General features: G+C 34.9%; 1 protein-coding gene across 1 annotated transcript; it reads right to left on the reverse strand.

Annotated features, from left to right (window-relative positions):
* Positions 1-14,128: 14,128 nt before the first annotated feature.
* Positions 14,129-16,760, reverse strand: LOC121431231 (protein artichoke-like). Its single transcript, XM_041628746.1, has 2 exons — positions 15,213-16,760; positions 14,129-14,155 (listed from the first exon to the last, which is right to left on the reverse strand). The coding sequence occupies exons 1-2, from the start codon at positions 16,725-16,727 to the stop codon at positions 14,129-14,131; spliced, it is 1,542 nt and encodes a 513-aa protein (XP_041484680.1). The 5' UTR covers positions 16,728-16,760.
* Positions 16,761-20,934: the final 4,174 nt, after the last annotated feature.

Raw genomic sequence — 20,934 nt, forward strand, 5'->3', positions numbered from 1 at the left:
GGCAAAAATATAGATCGCTCTCTATTTGTAAAATTTTGTTAAGAATTAAGATGATAGTAGTCAGCTTTCCCATTTTTAATGACTGCAATTAAAAGAGCTGACACTTGGGGGTAATGAGCTACCCCAGACACAAAGGCCCGAATTTACAAAGGTGGTTTTGAAAACCCACGGTTGAGTCCATAGTTTATGCAGATTTCCTGCATAAATTACGCTTATTTTACCGCGTATATTTAAAATATCCAATGCTGATGCATGCTTTTATCACAGTGCGCCAAATTGACGCCTGTTGCTGTGGTTATCAACGCTATTTTATTCACTGTTTTGAATTGATGAGTCCACTCTTCAAACAGTGGACTCATGAATAAAAAAACTTATTTAACCATAGTAACAGACGTCAATTTGGCGCACTGACAAAAGCGTGCATCAGCATTGGACATTTTTTATACATCCTTCTGATACGCGCTAAATTAAGCGTAATTGATACAGAAAATCTGCATAACCCATGGATTCAACCGTGGTTTTCAAAACCACCTTTGTGAAATCAGGCCAAAGTTTCTGTGTTGGAATATCATGTAACTTCTTGTGTTGTATTGAGATAGTACTTGATATTCTCTTAGTATCATTTTTCAATATAGGATGGTAACACCCAAAAAGCGTCATTTTCCAAGGTACAACTTGTAATATTAGATTCAATACAGGTGAGGAATACATCTGAGATATATGATAAAGGTCCTATATTTTACTGAGGTCAGTAACCACAAAAAATCCAACCGAAAAAGAAATTAAAAAATTATTATAAAGATTGCACTTGTACTTGTTTTCAATCTCTATCTATCTATCTATCTATCTATCTTGCTGTCTGTCTGTCTTTCTCACCCTTCATGTCTATCATGTTTGTCTATTAATTTTGAAAGGTTACTTCTCTGTGAACAGAATCATTATAAGATTGTAACAGTTGTTTTGAAATTAGGAGCATCCTTTAAAAATTTTCCGTCTGATATATCTTATGTTTCATCATCAGGAATTCAGATACATCTATTCACAGTCAAGGAAACACTTTTCAATCACGTCTTTCTCCCAAAGCCTTGAACTTACTTATTTCATATGGACCAATTTCAAATTATCATTTTCTATCCTTCAAAAGTAATTACTTTTTGTTAACCTGTATCGGTGGTTCAACAAAATGGTCTTTTTCCTAGATCTATGCGAATCCAAATTCATGGTCAACTCTTGATGGTCCCTTCCGAGGCCATCACTCAAATTACTTGGTCAACATCGATGGCTTTATATCGTTTGACCAAGCTACTTTTATTTGATGATATTCAAGAAGGACTTGCCATTGTATTATAGTTCGACCAAGCTTCTATTACCGTTCAAGCTCTGAAATATGGATATGTATACAGTACAATACAAACGTATAACCTAATAAGAAAACATTGGTGTTTGCTTGACAGTCAGAAATTGAATTGATAAGTAGAAGTTCAATAGTAATTTCAGGACAGCTGTCAACAAAAATTTTGACATCAAAGCAAAGATGTGTTTGACAGTCACCATTTGTAAGTGGAAGGGGTAAAAGTCAAGTGGGTTTTCACACCATCTTTTGGAATGAAAGCCTGGGAAAATTATTGAGGAATTTTGGATTTGCTTTTTTTTTGCTTTTTTTTTGCTTTTTAATGAAATTCAGGCAGACCTATTTGTATTTCTCATAAGTAGCATATTCCCTAGCTACTATATTCCAATTTTAATACCTGTTTTTTTTTATTGATTTCATTTCCATTTGCTCACTTCATCCACTATAAACCACTTCATTCATATTCAAAATGGCATATTTTACCAGCAATTCTTAAAATTGTCAATTATGCTGTGAGCAGGCTCATATATGAATGACATCTGATGATGTTCGATTGTCATACCCTCAACATATTGCACTTTGCATTTTATATTTAATATCCAAACATCATCTCTTCTCATGTTCTGAATATCTCATATTTTCATTCTCCCTCGTCTTATATTCTCAACAAGCCATCAATTGACTGTAAATGGCATGCAATAGCCATGCACCTCCATATCACAGACATAATTGGTGTGATAGTGCATACTACTTCACAAGGAAAACAAGCGCCTCCTCAGGCACTATCCGTGATCAGCGTGGCAGCGGCCGAGCGAACAATTCCGTGCACTCTTTCGAGGTCATGCGGCTCACATTTTCCAGCCTTGCGGCACGGAAATCCTTTCTGGTAGCATCGCATTGATTTTTCCTATTTTCTCCCTATTTTCCGCAGCATCTGTGCAAAGCTGTAAACAGTGCAAGTATAGATTTGAATAAATTTGCTTGTATATGTGAATTCAATTTTAGAATGATAATCAGTTGTAATTAGTATAATACTAGCATAATGTAATTTTTTCAAATGCATGAATTTTCATATAGGCGTATAAAAAGTATGTGAGGGATGTTTGTGATAATTAAAAATACTTTTCACAGCTAATTGTCTATATGCTTGTCAAAATGCAAATCTTTATAACTTCAAAGATATAAATCCTTTAGTAAGTCATATTAATCCAAAATATGAAAAAAAAATATTCATTAAGTGTAAGCAGTTGATTAAATATTAAGTGCAAAGCTGCATGAAGCATGAAAATTGTGTTTTTGATTGCAAACAATCAAATGTACATAAAGTGTAAAAGCACATGGAAATAACACTATTTTTAAATACAACATTTTTGACAGTGTGTATATATATATATATATATATATATATATATATATATATATATATATATATATATATATATTTATGCCTACATCCTCCGAAAGGGTGAAGTCTATGATTGGGTTTATTCCATCATAATACACATATAGACGTAAAGACGATGGCGTTAAGACGCATTATGAACATTGAAAGACAAACAAATTCACCATATATAAATATATATACATGACTATTAATCTTGAAATAAGATAAAACAAAATTAATAAATCCTCAATGATCTTCGTACATGTATTTGACCTTGAAAAGAAGCGTCATAATAAACCTGCTAGTGAACCAGTTTGTTATTCATATTTCCTTTCTTTCTTCAAGAGAGAGCTTCAGTGAAGATGAGGTTTGTCCTAGATCTCGAGTACCATCAGTTGGGTCGGCTTACGCCGATACAAACGTTGAATTCAGATGATGCGAGAGACTTGGGGCTTCGCACAATCAATCAGTGTTCACTAAAGTATTTGCACTCGCTTTGGTGACCGATCGATGTAAAACGATGTTTTTCTTTCCCCTGTAGGCACTAGTACGATCGTGACACCGTGATATCGAAATTGTGAAGCGAGGCTGAGGAGTTTGGAATGGGAGTAAGAGAAACGAGGGAAGAACATTGCATGATGTAAATTCTTTAGGCTGATTTTTCGGTTTCGCATCAAACCCTGACAATAATCAAGAGCACATCTTCTTTTCTTATGATAGAAAAAATATCAAGAAGAGATAGTCACTCTAATATTTAGACATTGATCCATCAGCAATCTTGACAGGTTTTTAAAGGGGCTTTCACAATTGCTCTTGCGATCGTTTGCGATCACTTGGTCACAATATATGTTGCACACAATTGCAACGGTTGTAAGCAGTCGCACCACCAATTGTGAAAGGGGCTTTAGGGGGAGCGAACGGATAAACAATTTGTTCTGTCTCTCATTGACTCTGTGTTATAAATGACTAATCTTAAAATATGCCTTTCGAGATAATCATTAGTGATGTAGAGGATAAGTTAGCCTGTAAATTTCTTTATGTTAAATACTGAATTGGTTTTGAGAGGAAAGGTACATGTTAGACTGCTACTTTGTAATGCAATTATTGCGATGTGAATGTATGAAATTGTGCATTAGTGTGTTATCAATAAAGTGGGCCTATTATTACAACACTACACCTCTCAGAATGATGCACTATGGATAATAAACCTGGCCAGATATGAGTAGTTAGGGACTTGAGGTGGGGCTATGAAGGCTTCTGGTCTGCGCGCTGATGTTGCAATTTTGGACATTCGTACAATTCAACAATCGTATTAATTAGTTTTCTCCCCTACCTTCAAATTAGATAAGCAAATAAAAGGCAACAGTTCTTGGATGACACCTATATGATAATAAAGTATCAGTGGTGCAAGATGGATATCTTAATCAAAGAACTAATCATGAAAACAATTGTCATTATTATCCCCCCCAAATTAATTCAGCGTGCAAAGAGTTTAAAAAAAGATTCTCTTAGTCATCAATAGGCGGTGCTGCACCAGCCCGAGTTTACTCGATCTTGAGATTTTAGCCTGATTGGCCCTCTTCGCGATTAATCTCGAGATTCAAGAAATCCTGTCTCCACCATCGCAAAAAGAGCGATTCCTGCTTGAGCGAGGCCTCAAAGCATTATGGTCTGACGCCATGAATAAATAATCCCGAGTGCGTCTGCACCTGCGAATTAGCGGGATAATTGTAAAATAGCACATTATTTTGCAAATAATCCCAAGTTGACTTGGGATTGCAATCTTGAGATTAAACCTACGAACTAGCACAATTATTGCGTCTCCATTACAAATAATCTCGAGATTGTTCAGAGCTGGATAATTTACCGGATCAGAAATAGCCGATAATTTGAAAACTCGGGCTGGTGCAGAGGGCCCTTCTATTAACTTTAGTGAAAAAAATCATTTTACAAGTCTGGAATATGTGAGTTATCGCAGGACTTGTGATTGGTTTTAGACTCAAAATTAATTTGCAATAGCTTTGAAGTATATTGCTAGGCATTTTCAAGTATCAGATCATAAGATAGGTATAGTGACATCACCATGGCGATGACTGGCATTTTTTGAAAGAGTATCTTGTTTCACAAAGTAATGACTGCTTTTCTCACAGTCAAAATTTATTGCAAAGATGCTATTTTCTTGAAAATTGTCAATTATTGATAGAAAACATAAATTCTTACTGGCTTGGATCATAAATAAGATTGAAATCTTAGTGAAACATCTCATGTCATATATAAATTCCAAAATTTCAGCTAATATCAAGGATTTTGTCTCTTTGATGATCTTTAGCTGTTATAAAGATTGATTTTCATGTCAGCATCACACAAGAAAAAAGGGTGAAAGAAAGTTGATGTTCTAAGAATAGATGTGTTTGTACACAAATTGATACGTTCTCAATACACTGTATTCACTCTAAACATGTGGGCTTGCGATCAAGAACATACTGCTATGTCATCCAGGGCTAGCAGCTCGAGATGGGAATTTCATTACTGTAAAATATCTAGGATATCAGTATGTTTCCTGCTGACTTTGGTATGGAGTGATCTGTGTAACAAGACCATCTGATAAAGAGGACCCCTTTCTTAAGAATACCAACCCACCCGGCCTCACATCATCCCATCTGACTTTGCATAAAATGGATGCGCTCTTAGATCAGTCAAAATAAACAAATCTACCAATATAGATTTTTGTATTTTCATTTTCAAACATTTGCTCTGATTTTCACTGTTTGAAAATACTTCCCATCAACATTACACACGTTATAAGAGACGTTTATTTTCCTAAAAACTATAACTATATTACTATATTGACCTCATTGAAGAGTCACAAAATTATTTTCTTTCCGAATCCACAAGGGGATCAATTAAAAATGAAATTTATTAGAAAATGGTCACTAGATAATAAGGATTTGTTTCTTCTGATGTTACTAATCCTTTTTTTTTAAATAAATATCTCTCATGGATATAACATCATCAGACTTTCAGAATGTTTTTAATGCCATTTTCACTGTATGGAACTGAGCTTTTTTGTACAATTATTCACCAGTCAATCTATCCAATGTAACATTGACCACATTGTCCTTTAACAGAACGTCAATCTATGATTTTTCAAGCTCTTCCCAGGTATTAAGTGGGTACCTAGTATGATGCAAAAGTCAATATAGCATGCCTAACATTAGCCCTCACTGGATAGGTAAAGGAGAAAGTGTGCAAGTTGTGTGTGAGCAAGCCAGAATAATAACAAAGTGATATCTACAAAGCAGTTGTAAACATTCTTAAAGAAGATTATTATTATTATTGTTGTTATTGTTATTATTCTTTTTATGATCGTTATTTATTAGTGGTAGTATTATCATAATCATCACTTTTATTAATTTGTTAGTATTATTATTGTTATTGTTATTGTTGTTATGGTTGTTATTACTATTATTTACTATTATCAAACCATATCCTCATCTCTCATGCACATATTTTGGGAAATTTCCTCCCACCCTGGTAATGCTAGTGGTTGCGATAAAGGTCTCTCTCTAAAAAATATCACATTTCATAACCTGGCCTATTTCAAGTATAGAACTCAGTCCCAAGTCCATAGTCAATGCTGTATCAACACTGTTACAAGATTTCCCTCCGTCATTTTTCCCACCATCCCCCTAAGCCAAGATTCTTGCTTAGAAAAACAGGATTTAAGAATTTTTTTAAAAGTGCATTACATGAAGATTTGAGGCTACCATAACTGGATGAAAGGAAAAACAGGACGAAGTAACATTCTTATTCTCCCAGGTTTACAGTTACCAGGATCGTGCGTTGCACGAAGAGTTGCGTTTAATCGCAACTTTAAAAATATCAATCACAAGTCCCTCTTACCTCTGGCTGATTTGCCCGGAAGAAGGTTGTGTCGATCATGAACCTACTACTCTGATTGGTTTTGTGTTTGATTACATCTCTTTCAACAACAGGCCCCAGATCAGTGAGCCAGATTTTGTTTTGTGCTTTGTGTGAAAGGTGGATCGAGAATAACAGAGAGAAAAGGATAGAGAGAGAGCACAACAGAGAGATGGGGTGGGGGAGAGCTAGATTTTGTTCTAGAGTGCTATTTTACTTGTCCATTGAAGCTGGAGAGAGCAACAGAGATAGAGAGATTGGGGGAGAGAGAGAGAGAAGGAAAAAGAATGGAAAGAAAAGGAAATTGAGCGGCGAGTCCTTTGAGGGGATTTTTGGGCAGGAGAAGAAAAGATTCAAGAATGACATAAATGAAACATGCCTTTGGATGAAAAATCATTCAAAGTGACAAGCTTGAGATTTCTTATTGAGCATTTTCCCAGGATTTTTATTGATGTTTCTGTAACAGAACAAAGGAATAGAGTTCATAATCCCATACATCCCTTCATCATACATTATGTTTTTCCATAACATATTCTTTATAAAGTAATTTAATAATAATATTTATATAATACGCTGTGAGTTCGCATAAAAGAGCTTTACAGGTAAATCATAGTGTAAATCCCCTTATCAGATAATGGCTTGTACAAACACAATGTATGCAAGTATTTTTGGCATGATGAGGTGCATTTCAGGTCTTTTCAGAGAATAGTAGTTCTGTGGTGGGATTTGAACCCTAGACTTCTACCCTTTTTACACAGGCTAAAATTTCCTTAACCCCGTACTATAGGTGGGGCTAAATGGCAATTTAGCCCCACCTATAGTATGGGGTTAAACTTAGCCCACTTTCTTTTTACACAGCATTTTTGCAAAGTGGGCTAACCCCACCTATAGTACGGGATTATTTGGCCCTGCAAAAAAGCAGGGTTATCCCACCAATGGCGGTGCTAGGAGCAATAGTACGGGGTTAACATCGCATGTGTAATACGAAAGTGGGCTAAGCTTAACCCCGTACTATAGATGGGGCTAAATGCATTTTGGCCCCACCTATAGTACGGGGTTAAGGAAATTGTAGCGTGTGTAAAAAGTGTACGAGTGAAGTACTTGTACTACGAAACCACTAGTCCGGGGTTAGCAAGTTTCGTGTGTGAAAAGCAAGCATTCCTTATCCGTGGTTAGCAATAACAATTTGGCATGTGTGAAAAGGAAAAAAAAAATAGTACGGGTTTAAGGATAGTACGGGGTTAGCGATAGTCCGGGGTTAAGAAAATCCTGTGTAAAAAGGGCATTCATGGTCCAGGATTATGGAAGATGACCACTATTCCACAATTCTGTAGTCTATAGATCTATATTCCATATGTCTTTTCCTTCTCTCTCATGTCGTCTATATTTCTTGTTTGGTATATTCTGACCCCACTCTCCTTCCCCCGTACTCTGTATTTTCTTCCCATTTATCTTTTTTTCTAGCCAGACTGCAACTTTTCTGTTATTTTGCTCAAATTTGGACAAGCTCCTTCCACATTACACAGACATGAGTTTTTCCAAAAATTCTTTTAAGAAACAAGACTTATATCATTGCGTGCAAGATTTGGGGAAGTGAACCTGCCACTTTTCAAGAGCAAACAGGATCAAAATAGGGAATGCAAGACCAAAAGCTTTTCAATAACTTTTTTTTTCAAACAGACTCGAGTCACTCCACCAAAAGGGAGTAACAGGATATTTTGTTTTGTCAGATTATTTGAACATTTTGTGAGTCTTGAGTTTCGATCATTGGTGTGGCTCTGTAGGAAGGAAACAGAAGAGTGGTCTTTTATGTTCCCATGGTAACTTGACATTAAACAAACTATTTCTTTATGTAACAACTTGTTAAAAAAAATATTTGTGATATTAAAATAGAAAATTGAAAATTACAGGCTGAGAAGATCGGGGATAGGCATTGATCACACCAAGGAGCTTCCAACTGACTTTCTTGCATCTGACTTCAAATTATTAATAATAGCTTGATTTATGTTCCCCATTTTTGCAAAACCATACAAAGCACAACTCTCATTACTCCTGCTTTTGAGTGAGCCGCGTTCTTTATCAACAGTGTTCAGTGCATTCAGAGGCATGTATTCTGAAGGCGGGTTTAACTACTCAGGTTTAAGATGTTTACAGTTGTGGCTTAAAGGACAAGTCCACCCCAACACAAAAACTTGATTTGAATAAAAAGGAAAATTCAACAAGCATAACACTGAAAATTTTATCAAAATCGGATGTAAAATAAGAAAGTTATGCATTATAAAGTTTCGCTTATTTTCAACAAAATAGTTATATGAACGAGCCAGTTACATCCAAATGAGAGAGTTGATGACATCACTCACTCACTATTTCTTTTGTATTTTATTATATGAAATATGAAATATTTTCATTTTCTCATCATTGTCATGTGAAATGAAGTTTCATTCCTCCCTGAACACGTGGAATTCCATTATTTTAACATTTTGTGCTTCAGGCAATGAGGTCCTAGTCATCAAATTCGTAAAAATTGAAATATTGTATAATTCAAACAATAAAAAACAAAAGAAATAGTGAGTGAGTGACGTCATCGACTCTCTCATTTGGATGTAACTGGCTCGTTCATATAACTATTTTGTTGAAAATAAGCGAAACTTTGAAATGTCATAACTTTCTTATTTTACATCCGATTTTGATGAAATTTTCAGCATTGTGCTTGTCTGATTTTTCTCTATTGATTTAAATCAACATTTTTCTGAGGTGGACTTGACCTTTAAGCAGGATATGGATAGCCAATTGTTACATGAATCACAAACTGTAGAGATGTGATATTTCAGCTCATTTGGCTCTCAAATCATTCGTAATTGTCTAGGAAGTATAAATAGATGATTGTCTTTACCATCGATTAATCAGGAAAGAGCACAGTAAACCAAAGAAACATACAACTGAATGATCATTTTGACACTTTTGGCTTCCCATAATTTTAGCACAGAGTTGGACATGGTCTAAGTTAAACCTGACTTCAGAATACAGGCCAGAGAATTTATCCTACTTGGGACCCATTCATCTCACCTGGGTTTAGTGCAGCATATCGTGAATAAATTTCTTGCTGTATGAAAATGTAACAGCTGGGATTCTACCCAAGGACCCTCTGTTGCAAGATGAGTGTCAGTCCCACTAGACCACCACACAAAAATGAAGTCAAATTCTTTTTAAAAAAAAGATGAAACATGTCCAAAATATACAATCTTACATCTCACAACTGAAGAATGGTTATTACTTTCATTTGTTGATTTTGGAAAATAACTACAGCATTCCATTTTTTGTTGGCAAACTGTCGCCACATTGGAACAATTCCTTTTCTATCTTGATTGATGATTTTAAAAGGCTTTTTGATTGCCCACCTATCACAGCATGTGACATTCAAGTTCCTTTGTAGGAATAAACTTCTTTCAACACTGACACAAAAAGTCAAAGTCGTGTCAAATTGAGCATGAAAAGAGCTATGTGTGTACAGCCTGTTCCCATTGCTCTGTCCCAAGAAAAAAGACTGAATCCAGGTCTGCTATATCAATAATAGACCCTTTAATTTCAGTTGGTCTAATGCCAATTTTTCCAATTACCACCTCGTCTACTATGATTTGGTCTACTATCAGTTCTTCCACTATCCATGTTGTCTAATTGCCATTTCTTCCTCTCATCATTTTGTCTAATAACCAGTTGGTCCAATACACATTTAGTCCATATACCATTTGGTCTGATTGGACTAAGTGTTAATTCAGCAAAATGGATGAATATAGAATGGATATTAGACCAACTGAGATGAAATGTTCATAGACGAACTGGTGATTAGACCAAATGGTTGTTAGATGAAATGTTGATGGATGGAATGGCATTAGACTAAATGAAGGTAGACCATGTGGTAAGTGGATGAGTTAATGATTTGGCAATTTACCTAATAGACAGGGTGAGTTCACACTGATGAAATTCTATCACAACAATCCTCTCTTATGAGCTAACACTGATGGGCCTAGTATAGTTTGAAAATATTCTGAAGAGAAAAATATTTCTGAACCTCTGATATTTTAGATCTATGTGGTATGATGTTCTGTGAGCATTTTTGTACAAAAATGGGAGAAGTTCAGAAAATTCTGGGTCCTGTTTCTAAAACACTTGTTATAGTAACAAATTTATTATTTTTATAACAGATTTTCTATCAGCCAATCAAATTGAATGGTTTCAATAACTTTAAACTGTTATTGCAATTTGTTTTTATTGTAATAGTCTAGGATAGAAGAGGTATAACCTTGTTTTTTCATATATATATATACAATATATTTTTATGGTTTCTTGTCAATGCGAGGGTGCTGATTACGAATCTGAATGATGCTACTTGTGTAACCTTGTGCATTTTCTGCAAATTAGCAAAATCTAATATGGTCGACAAAATCCAATATGGCTGCCAAAATATGCAAATTGCCGACTAAATCATAAAATTGCCTGCACATTGGCTATAAAATGCATGCAATTGTGTGGCAGGAGTAACATACTCTCTGGAAAAATGATTTTTGAAAAATATTTAATTCCTGAAAATCAAAATGGCCGCCCTAGACCCCTGTACACCCTTTTATGTACAATATATGAATAGGGATAGCAAATTTCACAAAAAATGCTCACTAAACTGCAAGTAATTGTGATCTATGAACTTAGTAATGTATGAAAATCATCATTATATATCAATCATTATGTCATGTATGGGAAAATTGCTGTATTCAAAATAGCCGTCACTGGTCCAAACAGTATTATGTACAATGGAAATGGAGGCCAACAAAATTTGTAAGAGTGAGCACTAAAATACATATAATTGAGATAAAAGAGTGGAATACTGACTAAAAAAGCAATCGTTCACAAAATATATTATTTACTATGCCATGTGTGTGATAAATGTTGTATTTGTACTTGTTGTATTTGTTGTATAAGCACTAAATGCATGAATTTGTGATAAATAAATAGGATGCTGTCTAAAATCATAATTTTGAACAAAATATAATACTCAGGTTTCAAGTTTGTGTTAAAATACTGTATTTTTTACTTTCAAAATGGCTGCCATTGACATTGAGTGTATTTTGAACAATGCGAACTGGGAAACCAATTTTCACAGGAGTGAGCACCATAAATGCACTTATTGTGATATATGATTAAAATGTTGTCTGAAAGCATGATTTCTAACAAGATATATCAGTTCCTTCTGCAATCCTGTGCAAATTTCACGTCACATGACCAAGGTCGAAGGTCATTTAAGGTTGATGAACTTTGGCCATATAGTATTGAGGTAATTGTTGAATTTTTATCATAACTGAAAGTTTATGATATGTAAATGAAATGTGGACATTGGGTAACCCAGTATGGTTGTTCATCTTGTACCAGTCGTAGGTCACTTGATCAAGGTCAAATGTCATTAAGGGTCAATTAACGTAGTAGTATATTACATGAAAGGTATTTTTGGGGAATTATTTCATAGTCATTTGCAAATTCAGCACTGCTGCTATATTAAATCATGTATTGCCTACGAGACTGCCAGAGGCGCTCCACTTGTTATAAGTCTTTGGTATGACTGGGACCACCTCTCATTCACGAGGTGGGCGCTCTACCACTTAGCCACCATGAACAGTGTATGGTAGTAAACATATGACGGAGCTTACAACATTGTTAAAGGTCAAGTCCACCTCAAAAAAATGTTGATTTGAATCAAAGAAAAATCAGACAAGCACAATGCTGAAAATTTCATCAAAATTGGATGTAAAATACGAAAGTTATGACATTTCAAATTTTCGCTTATTTTAACAAAATAGTAAATATGAACGAGCCAGTTGCATCCAAATGAGAGTCGATGATGTCACTCACTCACTATTTCTTTTGTTTTTTATTGTTTGAATTATACAATATTTCAATTTTTACGAATTTGACGATTAGGACCTCCTTGCCTGAAGCAGAAAATGTTAAAATAATGGAATTCCACGTGTTCAGGGAGGAATGAAACTTCATTTCACATGACAATGACAAGAAAATAAAAATATTTCATATAATAAACTACAAAAGAACTAGTGAGTGAGTGATGTCATCAGTTCCTCATTTGCATACTGACCGAGATGTGCATATAACTGTTTTGTGAAATGAAATTTTCAGTGTTATGCTTGTTGAATTTTTCTCTTTATTCAAATCAAGTTTTTGTTGGGGTGGACTTGTCCTTTAACAATATAGTCATTGCAATGATATTTTGCATTCTCTCTTACATAAAACTTCTGGACCCCGTAACAAAAGATTGCATTGCATTGAGTATTGAATTTTTATTTAGATCTCAAATTATGTACAGTATATGACATGACTCTGGAGCATGAAAGTACACATTCACAATATCAAGAATAAAGAATGAACAATTCAAATGGAGCAGATGTACACAAATCTAGTCTACATACATGTACAAAATACTTCTATATAGCTCACAACTATGAAACAGTAGTGATATGTACATTTTGTCCTTTAAACACAAAGGAATATGCTATTTTGCAGCAATTGGGTAAACATACTGACACTTCAACACACTTGCTACATAGTATTTTGTTAATGAAAAGGAACAAAATCTGAATACATGAAAATTGAATTGAAAAATCTCTAAAATTGTGATGCTGTGATTTCTAATGAAAATTATTACTTTCTTCATAGTTGATTAAAAAATTGTGTTTGCATTTGTATTGGAGTATAGAGTCTTTTTGGCTTTTACTACTTTGTGATAAGTGAGTGGATACCTAGCACCAATACAAACAATGAGTTATATGATCTACTGAGGATATTACTTTGACTTGAAGCAAATGGTTTGTTACCACATACAAGTGTGTCCTTCCACTTACTGGCTAACATTACTGAATGGTTATAAGTCTCTTTCCTTGTGTTTCCTAACTCATCATCTACAAGTAATTCTACTGTAAACTTTGTTTGACCACTTTCATTCTCAGTCCAACAGCTATAAAGTCCAGTCATGTTTTTCCTGACATGAGTGATGATAAGAGCATGGTGAGAAAGAATGTCCACTCCATCTGGTAAGAAAGAGGTTAATAGTTGCTGCTCTTTTAACGAGACTGACCAGTAGATGTTGCTTGATGTCTTAATTGGACAAGGTAACTCAATCATTTGATCACCAACAAACGAAAGCATAGTTTGATATGGTGGAGAGCACAGTTGTGGGCGACATTTGAATGCATCAGTGCCAGTCAGCTCAGCAATAGAGGAGTTGATGTACAGAGAAGGTTTTTGACAAACTGTTGGTTTGATTATTTGTTGGAGTGCTCGAATAGTTTTTAAGAGTTGGCAATCACATGACAAATGGTTATTTTGTAAGTAGATGAATATTGGCTTCAAAGAGAATGTTGAGATAGCAAGGTGAATTTTCGTAAGTTGATTGCCTTGAAGATATAAATATATCAAGTGTGTCTGATGTTGTAAGGAACCTAGTTCAAAGAACACAATATTGTTATACCTTAAATCCAACAACCAGAATTGCTGATGTTTATCAAATGAATTATTAGAGACGTTTTGTATTTGATTGTGTGATAAGTAGAGATTATATGGCTTACTCTTTCTTGGTAGGCAGTGTCTTGGGATTGAAGTAATTGTGTTGTTAGAATAATCAATCGCATTCAGAGTGTTTATTAATAACGATGGACAAGAATTTCCAAGATTGTTTGAAGATAGATTTAATAAAAGCAGATTTGAAAATTCCAAAGCAACATCTTGTTGTATGCTTGAGTTTGTAAACATTAATGCTTGAAATGCTAAATTTTCATGAAGATCCAAAAACATAACAGTTTTAATATCTTGCAATGCTTGTATGGACATGTTTGAGGCTGGGATGTTTGAAAAATATATACCCAATATACCAGGTATTCCTGAAAATAGTTCACTTGAAATGAATATGAAAGGATTTCCTTTTAAAAAAAGGTATTGGAGCTTCTGAATGTTTGAAAACACCCCAGAATGTAGGTGTGACAGACGATTTCGTTCTAGCTTTATCCTGACAACAAACTGAAGACCATTGAAAGCTAAATGCGATATATCAACTATCTTGTTATCATCCAATTCTAGAAAGAGGAGTGAAGATGCAAAAACAAATGTGAAATTTGGTATGGTAGCTATTTGATTTTTGTTTAGATAAAGTCCCTTCAAAGTGCTTGAAAGTCTAACATGTTTAAAATCTGTCAATTTATTGTTGCATGCACAGATATTGCTTGCTGAAAGTAAACTTGAATTTGAAGTTCCAATTGCATTGTTATTAATATTTAGATACGAGTGTGAAGTTGAAATAACTTGGGTGATTCTATTGTCCGCTGCATTGATATTAGCGGGTATGCTTTGATTAAAAGCATGGTTGAGGTTCAAATTAGGTAATAGGTTATGACTGATGTCAAGGTTTCGAAGGGAGTTCAAGCTTTTCGTAATTGTAGGATACTCTACTAACAAATTAAATGCTATGTGTAAAGTTCTTAGATTTATAAGATTTGAGAATACTTTAGGGTCGATTGCCACAAGTCTGTTGTAATTAAGGTTCAGCATTTGAAGTGAGATAATGGGCCTCAGAAAACCAAGGTGAGAAATCTTATTTTTAGCAAGATTTAAAATGGCAAGTCTTTGTAGGAATAGAAAGGATGCATTTTCTATAGTGTGAAGTATGTTGCTGGACAAATCTAGATCTTCAAGTCTTGGTAAAGCTGTGAAATTTGAAAGCAATGACAATCTGTTGTCGTTAACTCTGAGGAGAACGAGCTGAGATGAGCCTAACAAATTTTGATCACTCCAGTTTGTTAAGAAATTGTGCGATAGGTGCAAGCTTTGTACGTTTGTCAAGTTTTGAAAGTTTGTAATGTTTGTAATTTGGTTCCAAGATAAATTGATGTATACTAAATGTTGATAATTACAAATACCAAATTCCAAAATTGTAATTTTATTGTAAGAGGCATATATAGAAGTTAAATTAGGAAAATAAATGAGGGAAAGAACTTGCAGATTATTATCATCAACATTGAGAATTTTTAAGTTTGAGTGATATCTACCTTGGAATATGTTTATTGCAATCATATTGTTGTAGCAGAGGATTAGACTAGTTGGTATATTGAAATAATAATCACCTTTGATTTCAATGATTTTATTATACTTCAAATTAATATTTTCTATATCTGGAATATTATTGAATGCTGGTCTATTTATAGATCTTATTTGATTGTGGTCTAATATGATAGACTTGATATGTGGAATATCATGGATGGCAGAGACATCCACGATGTTGTTTCCTTGAAGATTGATTGTTTCAATCGAAGGTAGGTGAGTGAATACAGTGGTTGTAATTTCTCTTATTCGGTTGAATGCAAGAGAGAGTGTCTTAAGATTCTCCATTGTTTGCAGTCTGTACAGGTACTCAACATCGTTGTAGGAAATGTCCAGAGATGATACAGTTCTTGGATATATGAACATTTTTTTTGACAGGTCAGTGATTGCATTTCCCTTTAGCTCTAGAGCAGATATGTTAACTGGAAATTCCGGTAGATTCTTTAGTTTGTTGAATGCCAGGTGAAGAGATGAAAGGTGTGAACCTGATGTGTTGCTGAGTGTCTGATGATTCCAAACCGTCAAAGAATTCCGGATTATAGATATCTCATGAATGTAAGGTAAAGAACCAAGGTATGGTAAACTCTCAAGAAAGTTTGAGCTGAGGTCTATGTATACCAGATTTTCTGCATCATCAAAGACTTTCTGCTCTATGATGCGGAGATGGTTGTTGGACAGGAGAAGCACAGCCAACTCATTTTGGCATGAGAATGACTCTTTCTTCAGGGTAGTAATGAAGTTTCTTCTTAAGTCAAGCAAACCAAGATTGCATGGGAGGTCCTGTGGAATGTCATGCAGATCACGCTCCCTGCATGCTATATTGATAACAAAAGCTTTCCGCTCACAATCACAGAGATTTAGGCATCTTGGTTGACTTGCAGGTAATAAGAACAAAAGATATATGAAGTTAAGCATCTTCATTGTTTTAAGAAATCATTAGTATCTGAATGTGATGATAACAGATCAATGCTGACAATTGCTTTTACCTCCTTTGTTGAAAGACATTTAAATTGACTTCCCTTTGGAATGTAGAATGTTGTTGTAAAAAAAATCAGGAGCCAAACAGAATTACATGCACACATGTATTCTCATTTGCGCTTCATGCATTACAGATCATCTATTAGAGTACATTGAAATGAAGGCAAGAAGTGTTTGCAGTAATGTCTTTGAATCAATGATACAAACGTTATATCAACTTGATGAGTCCAAACAGCAATATGGAAGCCATTGGGTCAGAGTAGTAAAAGCAAATAGAGAGAGAGTGCGCAATTGTGAAGCCCAAAAACTCCTTATGAGAAAGAAAACATACAAAAATCTACAATCTGATGGAAAGGCTATTTTAATCTTGTCATCTACTTTATTTCTCCCTTTTTGTAGTTCGTATTAAGTGCCTCGAGCATCTAATTAGGAAAGACAGTGCGCTATACAAATTCTATGTATTATTATTAAAAAGATAAAAAATTGCCTCTAAATATGGAAGTGTAGTGAGACATATTACTGGTATTATTATTTTTATTATTAGCTCATCCGGGCCGGATGAGCTTATGCCGTGGCATCCGTTGCCTGTCGTCCGTCCACAATTTCACAATGCTACTACTTTGCCATTTCAAGTCCGATTTCAATTCTGTTTGCTTTATATGATAGCACTAGTTTGGGGATTCAAAATTTCTACACAGAATTTTGAAATTCTTTAAATATGCTAATTCATGCACATTTTTCAAAATTCACAAAAAATGCTTCTCCTTTATTTGTTGACTGATTTTGAATTTTGTGCTTCCATCTGGTAAAGCTTCACCAGACTTCTCCACAGAATTGTGAAATTTTGACCAGAACAATTTTTATGCTAGTTTATGCAAAATTAATTAATGCATATTTTTAAGAATTCACATAAAATGCTTCTTCTTTATTTGTTGACCGATGTTGAATTTTTTCTTCCATCTGGTAGAGCTTCATGAGGTTCACCAATCTTCTACACAGAATTTTGAAATTTTGATTAGAACAATTATTATGCCAATTTATGCGAAATTAAATTATGCATATTTTCAAAAATTCACATAAAATGCTTCTTTTTCTTTATTTGTCGACCAATTTTGATTTTTTTTCCATCTGTAGAGCTTCATGAGGTTCACCAATCTTTTTCACAGAATTTTAAAATTTGGCTAGAACAATTTTTGTCTCACCTGCGAAGCAGAGTGAGACTATAGGCGCCGCTTTTCCGACGGCGGCGGCGGCGTCAACATCAAATCTTAACCTGAGGTTAAGTTTTTGAAATGATGTCATAACTTAGGAAGTATATGGACCTAGTTAATAAAACTTGGCCATAAGGTTAATCAAGTATTACTTAACATCCTCTTAGAGTTTCATGTCACATGACCAAGGTCAAAGGTCATTTAGGGTCAATGAACTTAGACCATGTTGGAGGAATCAACATCGAAATCTTAACCTGAGGTTAAGTTTTTGAAATGTCATCATAACTTAAAAAATATATGGACCTAGTTCATGAAACTTGGACATAGGTTAATCAAGTATCACTGAACATCCTGCATGAGTTTCACGTCACATGACCAAGGTCAAAGGTCATTTAGGGTCAATGAACTTTGCCGAATTGGGGATATTTGTTGAATTCCCATCATAACTTTGAAAGTTTATGGATCTGATTCATGAAACTTGGACATAATAGTAATCAAGCATCACTGAACATTTTGTGCAAGTTTCAGGTATCATGATTAAGGTCAAAGGTCATTTAGGGTCAATGAACTTTGGCCGAATCGGGGGTATCTGTTGAATTACCATCATAACTTTGAAAGTTTATTGGTCTAGTTCATTAAACTTGGACATATGAGTAATCAAATATCACTGAACATCCTGTGCGCATTTCAGGTCACATGACCAAGGTCAAAGGTCAGTGAATTTTGGCCGAATTGGGTGTATCTGTTGAATTACCATCATAACTTTGAAAGTTTATGGATCTGATTCATGAAACTTGTACATAAGAGTAATCAAGTATCACTGAACATCCTGTGCGAGTTTCAGGTCACATGATCAAGGTCAAGTAAGGTCAATGAACTTTGGCCATGTTGGGTTTTTTGTTGAATAACCATCATATCTCTGTAAGTTTATTGGTCTAGTTCATAAAAAGTGGACATAAGAGTAACCATGTATCACTGAACATCTTGTGCGAGTTAGAGTAGTATTCAAAGTCAGCACTGCTGCTAAATTGAACCGCGTGATGCAGGTGAGACGGCCAGAGGCATTCCACTTGTTATGCTAATTTATGTGAAATGAATTTATTCATATTTTTAAAAATTCACATAAAATGCTTTTTTTTCTTTAATTGTTGACAGATTATTACTTTTTCTTCTTCCATTTTGAAGAACTTTATGAGGTTCACCAAACTTCGACACAGAATTTTGAAATTTTCCAATAGAAAATTACTTTATGCTAATTTATGCGAAATTTATTCAGTAATCACAGAAATGCTTCTTTATTTGTTGACCGATTTTGATTTTTTTTCTTCCATCTGGTAGAGCTTCATGAGGTTCACTAAACTTCTCACAGAATTTTGGAATTTTCAGTAGAAAATTACTTATGCTAATTTATGCGAAATTTATTCAGAAATCACAGAAAATGCCTCTTCTATATTTGTTGACAGATTTTGATATTTTTTCTTAAATGGCGGTGGCATCAACAATGAAATCTTATCAACCAAGGTTAATTTTTTTTTAATATCATCATAACTTAGAAAGTATTAACATATTTTAGTTGTTTTCAAAGGCATCACTGCTGCTAGATTGAATCATTGAGGCATTCCATTTTTTAGAGAGTATTTCACTCATGGGACACAATTACATACATTTTATAGCCAATGTGCAGGCAATTTTATGATTTTCATTGGTAATTGCATATTTTGGTGGCCATATTTGATTTTGTGGAAAATGCTCAAGTTTACATGAGTGGCACCATTCAGATAAGTAATCAGCACCCTCGAATCGACAAGAAACCATTAAAAATATTGTTTATATGAAACAACAGGGTTCAGTCAATTTTCTATGGGGCCTACCTTTCCTGGATGATAACAAGTTTTATAGAACGGGTCCCAGAACTTCCAAAAATTAGACATTTATTTGCCTGGCCCCTGAGGATGATAATCTGGTGAGGGCTAATATGCTCCTAGACAGCGCCCCCTTAACTTCCCAGCCTTTTTATTGGTACACAAAATTCCTACATCTGTGTCAGCATATCAAGTCCTTTACGCCTTTTGGACCCCTTGCGCGCGCCAATGCTCAGCGGCGGCGCACGCACAGTCGCACAAGCGCAGCCCAGCCGGCTAGCGCTAAGGCTATACGCTAGGGCACAGCGGCCTTGGCTCCTGCCTGCTGCACTGCATATTAGGTACAGTACGCGCCCGGCCCGAATATGACAACTTTTGCCATTGGCTTGTGGTCTGACACATGTTTATTTAAAGCTAAAACGCGAACGCAAAGTTTGACCAATGAACATCATTCTTACATCATCGTAAAGCTTAGAAAAAACTGCACAATGACTCATGGGAACTAAGCTGTACGATACCATCAAGCGAAATTGGAAGAGTGGGAAATCGTTTGTGGTGACATAAAGTAGGATTTTACGTTGAGTTTCATCCTATTTTTGATATGAAAGGGATGTTTTTGACCCCAAAACGCGAATGCAGTTAACATCTTTGCAAAAATTTCAATTATTTAATGGAAATAATATGATATCATCAGCATTATATCATGGGAACTAAGGATAAAAGTGGGAACTTTTTTCAGGAATGACAAAATTGTTTAAAAAACATGACATTTCCAATGGTATTTCCATATAGTGGTAGACACGCGCGGAAAGCACGCGCAGTTAGTGTCCCATAGGATTCGATATGAAATTCATGCCTATAGGTCTTTCAGCTTTCTAGATTTATATTCCTGGTTTATAAGAGGTAAGCAATCTTTGCAATCCACCCTACTCGGGGAGCATTTCATGAAAAGATTCCTAATGAGATTTTCAATGACTAATCAGCTCTCAGCCAATTAGATGCAAGAATTTACAGTAACTTAAAACATCTGACTGTAAAGATCACCGACAAAACTTTTCATGAAATGCTCCCTTGACT

Source organism: Lytechinus variegatus, chromosome 1, assembly GCF_018143015.1.
Source record: "Lytechinus variegatus isolate NC3 chromosome 1, Lvar_3.0, whole genome shotgun sequence".
Classification (NCBI taxonomy): Eukaryota; Metazoa; Echinodermata; class Echinoidea; order Temnopleuroida; family Toxopneustidae; genus Lytechinus; species Lytechinus variegatus.

Excerpts from the sequence above, each read along its gene's own strand:
- LOC121431231 (XM_041628746.1), bottom strand. The coding sequence starts at position 16,727 with ATGAAGATGCTTAACTTCATATATCTTTTGTTCTTATTACCTGCAAGT. Across the intron at positions 14,156-15,212 it reads TTGTGGCAATCGACCCTAAA|GTTCCTTACAACATCAGACA; the intron begins GTATTCTCAAAT and ends TCTTTGAACTAG.